The following is a 9,865-nucleotide window of genomic DNA, read 5'->3' as shown; positions in this document are numbered from 1 at the left end:
CCTCCTGGGTCAAGAACGGTGGATTCCCTTTGGACTCATTGTTCCTAGTTGGCGGGGGATGTACACAGAAGATACAGGCTGGAGAGTTTTGGCCTGCATGAAGCTGGGACCAACTCCCACTAGGAATCTGTACGTGGTCCTCATAAATCAAAGGATAGAAAACTCCAGAGAGGGCAGGTGTGAGGGCTTTAGTCAACCCTTCCCCAGCCTGGGATAGTGAGGCTCTGCCATACTGCCTATTGAGACTCACAGGAGACAGGAGCAAGCACTTTCCTCTCCTCACACCAACTCACAAGCAACCAAGGGACCCTCTGAAAGACCACTGGGGCTGAGCTTCCAGCTTGCCTGGCCTCTCCCTGCACTGGGACAGAAGTTAGTCCCATGGGCTAACACTGGAGGACTCAGGCCCTGAGCAGGTATTCCACTCCACACACAGCTCACCCATCCTAGAGGAATCTTGCTGTGAGAAGGATGGGAGAAAGGGCAGAGCAGAACCACAGAATCTATAAAAACAAAGTGTTTCGCAAAAAAAAGCATTTCGCGTTTTATTTTTCTGGTTCAACTAAGACGTTTCTTGAAATTTTTCTTTTTCCTGAAAGAACAACCGACAGTGGTGACCTCTATACAGCACATCCTCTTCTGAGATGTCCCCTGTGTCAGAACACTGTCCCCTAGATCTGTAACACCTTCAGTCTGCAGGCCTACACCTGGCCAGCTTCTGTCCTTGAAAACTAGCTCCTAAGGAGCCTGAATTCCACATCAACTTATCCCAGCCCTGCACTTGGCTGGGATGGATTGGAGGGCGAGCTTTGTGTATGCAGCCTTGCCCACTTTCAGTTGCCCCAGGCAGATCATCTACCCACTAAGCACACACCAGCCCCTGCACATGCTGGGGTGCAGCACATAGACCCATTGGGCCTATGCACTCCACGCATCCTGTAGACGTTCTTTACCTGCTCCCCGCTCGGATGCATCCATCCACCAGCAGAAGCTTGAGTGTGGTGCAGTCCATGAGATACAATGAAGGACAGTAGTATTTTAGGGCACTTAAAACAGCAACTCTTTAGGTCATGACCACTTGTGATTATCCTCTATCTAAAAATGCTAACTATTCAGGAGATGTTCAGGTGCTCCCAACCTGTTCACAACCTGGTGATATCTGTCCTGTACACTCACATCTGGGGATGTGGTAAATAAGGTAAACAGGAGGGAGGCAGCTTTGCCCTCAAACAATTGAGAGGCTTTTTGGTGGTCAAAGCTTGTGGGGGAAGCATCTGGACTGTCCTTTAAAAACTTATGCTGGCTTTAACCAAAGCATCTACCATTTAGAGAAGGTAAGGGGGAAGCAGGGGAGAACACAAAGCAGGCAGGGCAGGGGATTTATTCCAATAAACAGGCCTCCTTCCTCCCACCCACCTTTACCTTAGTAAAGAGTTTTTTTTTTTCTTTTTTTTTTCTTTTTTTAACTGGAAGCCTTCAGGTGAAAATAAAGCCACAGCAGTCAGAGGGGGGAGAAATGTAGTCTTTCTCAGGGTTAACATCAGAAGACAAGCTTGTGCGGCTTGGCCAATCAGATGCGCCCCTGCCAGCTATAATATAGTGCGAAAGGCAGCCTGTCTCACAAGCTCTCCAGCCTTGCTACCATTTAAAATCGGGCTCTTTTTGTCTTTTAATTGCTGTCTCGAGACCCAACTCCGATGTGTTCCGTTACTAGCGACCGGCACCCTGCCATCGCAGCCCCTGTCTGGGTGGGGATCGGAGACAAGTCCCCTGCAGCACCGGCAGGCAAGGTTATATAGGAAGAGAAAGAGCCAGGCAGCGCCAGAGGGAACGAACGAGCCGAGCGAGGAAGGGAGAGCCGAGCGCAAGGAGGAGCGCACACGCACACACCCGCGCGTACCCGCTCGCGCACAGACAGCGCGGGGACAGCTCACAAGTCTTCTGGTTCCGCGGACGAGATGCTGCTGCTGCTGGCCAGATGTTTTCTGGTGATCCTTGCTTCCTCGCTGCTGGTGTGCCCCGGGCTGGCCTGCGGGCCCGGCAGGGGATTTGGAAAGAGGAGGCACCCCAAAAAGCTGACCCCTTTAGCCTACAAGCAGTTTATCCCCAACGTAGCCGAGAAGACCCTAGGGGCCAGCGGCAGATATGAAGGGAAGATCACAAGAAACTCCGAACGATTTAAGGAACTCACCCCCAATTACAACCCCGACATCATATTTAAGGATGAGGAAAACACGGGAGCAGACCGGCTGATGACTCAGGTAGAGACCCATTGCGGGTGGGAGACGGGCTCCTTCCCGGGAGGGGGTGGTGCGTGTGGCCAAGCAGTCAGCCCTGCTCTGTTTGCTCTTTGGGCAGGTAGGAAGGAGGCTTGCTCTCTCCTTCCCCACCCACCTGCCCACCTAGCACTTCTCTTCCGGGAGGAGAAAGGAGGTGAAGGGTCCAGCAGGAAGTTTAGGGTTTGCTGGAATGGGGCACCAGAAGATGGGGTTCTCTATCTTATTAGTCTCATTTAATTAGTCTCCCGGGACGACCTCTCCTAACTACCTGTATTCTAGCTTGAAACTTGGAAAGACCTTCACTCTGGGGGTGTCTGCCCTTTCCAAGTGGAGGTAGAAAATAGAGGGAGTGAGAATGCCCCTATACACTTCAGAGGGCCTCCAGGTCACTGCAAACATAGCCTGAAGCATTTCAACCCCTAGCTCCTGCCTTTCCCTTTTCTGTGATTTTTCTCCCAAGACCACCCCACCCTTTATCCCACCACCACCACCAAAGAACTGTAACTGAGAAAGCAGTTCTGACAAAAGGCTCCAGAGGTCTTGTCCCCACCATAACGCGTACCCTGATTGCGATCCCATCGTCCTCAACTGTGCCGGTCAGAGACTGTATTGATATTTCTTTAAGGATGCTCCTCATTTCTCCAGAGCCCTCAGTACCTTAGGGGAGGGACTTGGAACTTGCCGGCTTCGCAATCGCTTTAATTTTCAACCTGCTTGCATAAGAATTAGAAGCGAATAAATATGCGGCGACGAGTGTAGATGGACGGACAGCAAAGCAAAACATGAGCCTCCCTTCCCATCCCACCTCCTTTGAGATTTCTAGGTAGCCAATCTCCCAGCCAAATCGAGACTTTCTGAAACTCCATACACGTATGACTGGAGCTGAAAATGGGTTTCCTTGCAAATATAGGTCAGCATCCTTTTTACTGCCCTATTAAAATATTCAAGTCCTACCTTTAGGGCTAGGTGCGCCAAGCGGCTGGCGGAGCGGCGCTGGCGGGGCGCAAGTGCAGGGGGCGGGGGCTAGAGAAAACAAGAGTAGAACAGCCCGCGCGACGCGACGCGACGCGCATCTCGCCACCGGGTACCTGCTGTACGGGAAGCCTAGGAGACTAGCCTTAGGGTGGCGGGCCAGAGCTGGAGCAAAGAGGAGTCGTGGAGGCTGAGAACAGGGCCATTCTCCTTCCATCTTCTCCCTCCATCTCCCTCATCTGCTCCCGACCACCTTAAATCTGGACCGCGAGTGTGGGCGCGCGCGCGCGCGGGAGCCGGGGAGCTGCGCGAGCCACAGTTAACTCTGCGCGGACCGCGGGGCGCCCGACTGGTGCGGCTTGCAGGAGCTAGTTCTCCCGCTGGCCCGGGGCACCCATCCCCTGGTTACCCTAACCACCACCCCCCACCCCCAGGTGGCGTCTCAGGATGAGGAGGTCCTTTGGAAGGTGTGAGGAGGGAAAGGATTACTAATGCAAAGAGGCCTGGCGTGGACACGTAGGGTACCTCAGCCCGGATGGGTCTGCAAGGGGGTCCTAGGCAGGCTGGCTCCGGTGCCCAGCGCGCCGGGCCTCTGCGTGTCGCAGAGCTGCGAGAGCGCCGAGCCACGGTAGACGCCTTTCAGCTCCGCTTACTCCTGCGTTAACGATTCCGCGGCTAGGGTTTCAGCGCGCGGGGATGGGGGTGAGGGGGTGAGCTCCGGCGGCTTGACCCTGACTCTGCACGCGCGGAGCGCGCCCCGCCGGAGCGCCCGGCTCCAAGCGCGCTCACTCCCTAGGGCGCGCAGGCAGAGGTTGAGCCGCGAGGAGTCGCAAGGCAGGGAGCCCCGCGGGCCTGACCTCGACTGCACCACCCCTCCTCCCCCGCGCGCGCGCCTTCGCTGCCCCTCGGCCTCAGCGCCCTGGGGGGAGACCACCAGCTATGTCCTTTCCCTCACGCCGATCCTTCCAGCTCGGGACCCGGGGCTCAGCACCCCTACACCCGATCACTCTCGCCGCCGCGTGAGCGCGCGAGCAGCATTTGAACTTCTGACCTTCTGTCAAGTTCCTTCAGACGAACGAAACGAAAACACATACTTTTTCCCTCGGGCAGTGGCCATTCTGGTTCCCAACCCCAAAAGAGGGAGTATAGACAGCAAAAAGTGGGGGTGGGGAAGGCCAAGCCAGGATCTTCTCACCCACCCCTCAAAAATTCCTCAAAATAAGGGTGGCTGTAAAGGTGGCGGGCTAAGAAGTTCCCCTTAGTACAACAATACAACCATCGCTGGCTTCTAATTCCGGGTTGGCAGAGTTAAGAGGGAATGAGAAGGACGGAGGTGGCGAGACTACAAGACTAGAGGTGAAAGGGTGAAGCGGGGTGGGGGGTGGGGATGGGAGAGAATCTCGGGGCTCAGGATTTGCGCGTTCTCTAAGGAACCTGCCATCGGCCTCCCCACCCCTACCCCCCTTTAACAACCACCTGGTTCGGCCCGAGGTGCCACTCTCTTCAGTCTCTCCTGACTCCCAGTCTGTCTCTCTAAGGTCACTGAGCCCAAGTCCCTCAACCATGGCAGGACCGTCCCCAGTGGAACTTTCTGAGCAGTTCTGGATCGCAGGAGCTCCTGGTTAATATTAACTCCGGAGAGGGAAGCGCAGACAGACACTCTCCCAGCGCAGTCCAGGCCCCAGAGAGTGCCAGGCTGTTGTGCCCGCGGCCAGGGGGCTGGAGTGGGAGGCAGCGAGGGGCCTGATCTGCAGGCTCTGCAGGCTGAAATGGGGAGGGGGGAACCACCTGAAGAGCCAGGCTGAATAATTTCCTACGATCTTAGAGGGGTTAGTCAGGAAAAAGAGGCCAGGTGTGGGTTTGAAGAATAGTTTTCTGCTTTGAAGAGTAGGGTCTGTCCCCGCCCCCCAGTTAGGGGAAGAGTGGTGTGAGGTGTATTCAGAGAGTGGAGTCTCTTGAAGTGAGACACCGCCTCCCTCACAATGTGGGAAGTCCATCTTTGGATGTGACAGCCCCTGCTCTGAGCCCCTGGACTGCACTGGAGGCTTCAGAAACAACTTGGCCTCCGCAGACACAAAGCTGGGCCCCAGTGACCCTGCTGGGCTTCACGGTGGCTGCACAGAGTTGGGCTCGATTAGCGGCACACGACCCAATGAATTAATAACCGGGCTGAGCTTCCCAGCGTTGCCTGCGACATTCCCTCCCGTCGCTTGCGGGGTAGTACCCTGAATCTGCCCGCTGAGCTGCGCTGGGCCTGGTACCGGGGAGGGCTCTGGGGCACCAGGTGTCAACTCGGTGACCATTAGAGTTGGCCTCTCCGTGCCTAAAGCCTGTCTCGGCCCAGAGCTCCTTGCCTGGGGTCCTCTGTGTATGCTTTAGTGGCGCAGCTTAGAGTCCTGGGCTTCAGAACCCTGTCCATCCTACCCTCGCTCTTCCCTACTGCCGGACGGGAAGCTTGTTAAAGTCACATAGCAAGCTTGTCCCCCTGGAAAGAAGGGAGCCAGGTGGAATGCAGGCTGGAATAAAGGAGGAGATAAGCAGAACGTACCCCGGTGTGCGCCTGCGCACAGCGGCTTTGATTCTCGGATCTAAACTGACCCTGGTTCAGTGACTGATTTTCATGTAAAACAGATTCAATCCCCCAGACTGAACTCCAATTCTGTCCTTCGGACTTTTCTCCTTAAGAAAACCACTGGCAAGCCCAGAAAGCTGCCAGCGCGGACCTATTGTTACTGCACCCCTCCCATTTGTTGTGCTCTGAACTCTACAGCCATATTCCTGGGCCTTGTTGTTGTTGCTAGATAGACTTTTCGTGATGCACACACGCTTCTCTGTCCATGAAGGACTGGGCTGGCTACATCTAGAGCCCGATCGTCTAGGGGCCACTCTCCCATCCCTGTAACCTGCTAGCAATCCTCTCAGCCTGAGGAATCATGGGTTATCAGTCCTACCCTCCTCCAGAGGTCCAGTGTTCTGGGTAATGTGCCCTTACCATGTTGTCTCCACTCACAACCCCCCATCCAGCATGCCACATCAGCAGCATAAACTTCCAAACACTGAGCTAGCCACCCACCACACACACACACACACACACACACACACACACACACACACACACACTTGGCTCTTCTCTTTTAGAACATCTTTTTCTTGATGTGGCCCAAGAGTAGTGCCTCTACTCCACTATCCCAAGTTCCACTGTGTCCTGCAAGCGAGGAGGCAGAGTAACAAGGGTCTCACAGAAGACCCTGTCTTGGGCAGGGCTCAGAAGCCTTAGGCCTTTCTGGCTCCCCATCCCCCTACCTTTTCCACCCTACCCCCATCCACTTGTTAAGTTTGCTCTTCAAACTTGCAGGACACCTTTCTGTGCAGGGCCAAGAAAACAAGAGGGGAGGAAGAGAACTGGTCAAAGAAAACAGGAACACAATCAAGCCCCAGACAAGCCTGGCAGAGAGGAGCTCCTTGGGGGAAAGAATGTGGCTGCCTAGACCAAGAATGTTTGTCCTGCCCTGCCTGTGCTGGACACCAGCATTCACCTGCTTGCTTGTCCTTGGCCCACTGCCCACCCCTCAGCGTTGCTATGGGTTTCCGCAGGCCCAGCAGATATAGGGGAGGCCTGACCTCTGAGATAACACAGGGCTTCTAACCCTTAGAGTTCACCAGGAGTCCTCTCTCACCAAGGCGCACCTGGAATCTCATCTAAGGAGAAACCGCTCTTGTTCCTCAAGCCATTGTAGCTACATCTAAGTTTCTGAGTTGGAGACAAGCAGTCAGTTGGTTCCCTGGAGAACCCGCTCCTCCAGTACCCACCATGCCCCCACCCCCATGTCCTCATTCACTCAACCCCTGGGTCTTGAGCCTGTGGTTGGTGGAGAAACCACCAACAACCGTGTCTGCTACTTAGGGTTCCCCCTTCTCCCCACAGAGGTGCAAAGACAAGTTAAATGCCTTGGCAATCTCTGTGATGAACCAGTGGCCTGGCGTGAAGCTGCGAGTGACGGAGGGCTGGGATGAGGACGGCCATCATTCGGAGGAGTCTCTACACTATGAGGGTAGAGCAGTGGACATCACAACGTCCGACCGGGACCGCAGCAAGTATGGCATGCTGGCTCGCCTGGCTGTGGAGGCTGGTTTCGACTGGGTCTACTATGAATCCAAAGCTCACATCCACTGCTCTGTTAAAGCAGGTAAGTGAGCCTCCTCCTCCTGGCCTTTCTCCAACACCCTCCACCTCCAGCCCTTCCCACCAGAAGGTCTGGAAGAAAAACAGGCCGGAAGGAAGAGCCATAAAAAAGGAGGAATGCTCTTGAAAATCAGTAGATCTCTGCAGTGGGGACATAGCCTATGAGCCCTCCCCCAGCCAGGTACTTCTGCAACCTTTTAGGCTACCAGCCAGCATCTCTACATGGTCGAATTCCCAGACTGGGTGGTTTCCAGAGCCCCCTGCTTCAGGTAGTAGAGACAGAGAGCATTGTGGAAGGGAGGGTTTCCTGATGATTACAGATATCGGCCAGCGCTCGCCTTGATCTGTTCTCTCATTTAGGGCTTAAGAACCTCCTGCCACCCCCTCCCCCGGCCCCCTGGGCAGAAGGATCTGTCCAGTGCATAAACCCGAGTACTGGCTCCTCCCTGCTGGGCGCCTGTGGATTCTAAACTAACTTAACTCACTCGCTAAGCCTGTGATGGGAAAGGCCTGGTGGGAGGTAATAAACTCTTTACTTCCAACGTCGGGAGACCGCAAGCCTAGAAGCATCCGTTCTTATTAGGAGCCCAGCTGGGATTCAGAAAGTCCCCGGCAGGACTGCGGAAGGCGATCTCGCTGGAGCGGCTGCCCCCAGCCGGCGCGAGGCGGACTTCCCTGGGCCTGCAACGCCACACGCTGTTGGGGGCGAGAAACAGCTAGGGAGGCAGGCAGCGCACGTGCAGTGGCCTCTATGAATTGTGTTCCCTGACAAGGCAGCTCACGGTGACTTTCTATAAAGTTCTGTCCTCCCCGAGCCCCCCACCCAAGCTTCCCAAGTTTCCTAAACTGTATTTTAACAACACAAGCTAGTTGGAAATAGTTTAAACGTCAAAAAATACTGAGTAGGTGATATTGGCTCTGGCAACCATAGCTAGCAAGGATGCACAGGAGCGGCAGTGGGAAGGCCTGTAGAAGAGGTCAGCTTCAGGAGTTCCACCTCACCAGGCTCCTTGCAGGATCCTGGTCCGGGAGCTCCTATTAGGCTGGGGTGGGAAATACAGTTGGCGGGCCCAGGCCCTGGACCTTAAGTCCGCGCTGAATGCACAAGGCTTCCCTGCCATCCCTGGTCGTGGAGTCCCTCTGGTGGGAGTCCCTAGGGAATCTCCTCCCAAATGAGCAGCGGTAATCTAGCCCTGAGGGTCTCGAAGGCAGTGCAGACCCCGGCTGGGGAGGCCAGCTCATTGGCATTCTACACACGCGGGCTAGGGCGCCGCGTCTTGTGTGTCAAGCGGGGTCGTGCGACTTGACGACTCCGGCTCGCCAGAGCCCCAGGTCGCATTCCGGGGGGCTACGGAGTGCTTCCAACGGCCAGCCCCACACTTCATGCCGGGGAAAACGATGAGAAGATTAAAAGCCTTCTGTAATTCCAGCAGGAAGATTCTTTCTGGCAATCTCTATTTGCCAAAAGCATGATCCTGGAGATTGGAATGCACAGAAGACTGGGACCTCCTCACCCCTCCTCCCTGCCCCCCTGCGCTCCGCCCCATCCTCAATTATTGTCCTCCTGGACAGTGAGCCTCCGAGAGCTAGGAGGGCTGAGTAAAGCGGGTAGTCAAGGGGCCTTGAGAACCCGCCCTTCCAGCGCTCTCTGAGCGGGCCTGGCCGTTTAAAATTCAAATACACATCTCGAGTGCTTGGAAAAGAGGCTGGGCTGTGCAAATAGTGCCTTGTGAGTGAACTGTACGAGGGGGAAGGGTCTGCACCTGAGCAAATAGGGAGGGGGCGGCCAGCGAGCTGTAGAGTGAGCTGAGAATGGGGGTGGGGGGTTAGAAGTGTCCCCTCTTCCAAGGCTGTCTCCTATTTATCCCACAAATCACAATGACAATACCAGGCTCTTTATTGGATTTTAATTAGAAAATCCACACAAGTCTCGGGCTTTCACACCTCGGGCAAGCCTCTGGAATGTTTGTCCAGTTGCTACAACGACTACTGCTATTTTTCGCTCTCCGCTCCCTGGCCATCCACGGACCAACACCAAGGCCCTCACTGGGGAAGCGGGAGGCGGGGGTTCCCGCGGCAGCGCAGCCTCTAAGCTCTGCTCACAGGGAGGCGCTGCGCCCCGCTGTCCGGGCGGGAGAGAGGAGGGTGCGCCTGGCGCCCATTCGGGCTCAAGGAGGCTTCCTCAGGAATCCAAGTGGAAAGTAAATATCTTTCTGGGTTCGTGGCGTGGCTGGGTGCATAGGAGGGGAGGGGGAAAACAGGGCCCGAGGCAGGAGAAAGGCTGGGCGTGTCCCTCGCCTCTTGGACAGACAGCCGGCTTTTACCCTTGCTGGAGCAATCTTGGAGGGTCGTTCAGGAATGCGCCTGAGTCTGAATTTAGCTACTGGAGCGCTGGGATTGCTGGCTTAGGGCGGTCTGAGCTGGGCCAGGC

The 9,865-nt window shown here is 55.6% G+C and overlaps 1 protein-coding gene and 1 long non-coding RNA gene across 4 annotated transcripts in view; one reads left to right on the top strand and one right to left on the bottom strand.

The window, feature by feature from the left end:
• Positions 1–1,365: 1,365 nt before the first annotated feature.
• On the bottom strand, positions 1,366–3,970 carry LOC116097592. Of its 3 annotated transcripts, none has more exons than XR_004121478.1 (4): positions 3,777–3,970; positions 3,234–3,416; positions 2,842–2,989; positions 1,366–2,029 (listed from the first exon to the last, which is right to left on the bottom strand). It is a non-coding gene; the product is annotated as an uncharacterized LOC116097592 (long non-coding RNA). The 3 variants fall into 3 exon arrangements; XR_004121479.1 differs by having other exon boundaries at positions 3,234–3,302; XR_004121477.1 differs by lacking the exon at positions 3,777–3,970 and having other exon boundaries at positions 3,234–3,740.
• Positions 1,614–9,865, top strand: part of Shh (sonic hedgehog signaling molecule) — a 10,286-nt gene continuing 2,034 nt past the window's right edge. Inside the window, exons 1-2 of the mRNA XM_031380258.1 lie at positions 1,614–2,261; positions 7,177–7,438. Coding sequence (XP_031236118.1) covers positions 1,959–2,261; positions 7,177–7,438 — 565 coding nt within the window. The 5' untranslated portion in view covers positions 1,614–1,958. The remainder of the gene's footprint in view (positions 2,262–7,176; positions 7,439–9,865) is intronic.

The sequence above is a fragment of the Mastomys coucha genome, unplaced genomic scaffold, assembly GCF_008632895.1.
Source record: "Mastomys coucha isolate ucsf_1 unplaced genomic scaffold, UCSF_Mcou_1 pScaffold19, whole genome shotgun sequence".
NCBI classification, from domain to species: Eukaryota; Metazoa; Chordata; class Mammalia; order Rodentia; family Muridae; genus Mastomys; species Mastomys coucha.
The sequence above is the reverse complement of the archived record's forward strand: the minus strand, read 5'-3'. Positions and strand labels throughout refer to the sequence as shown.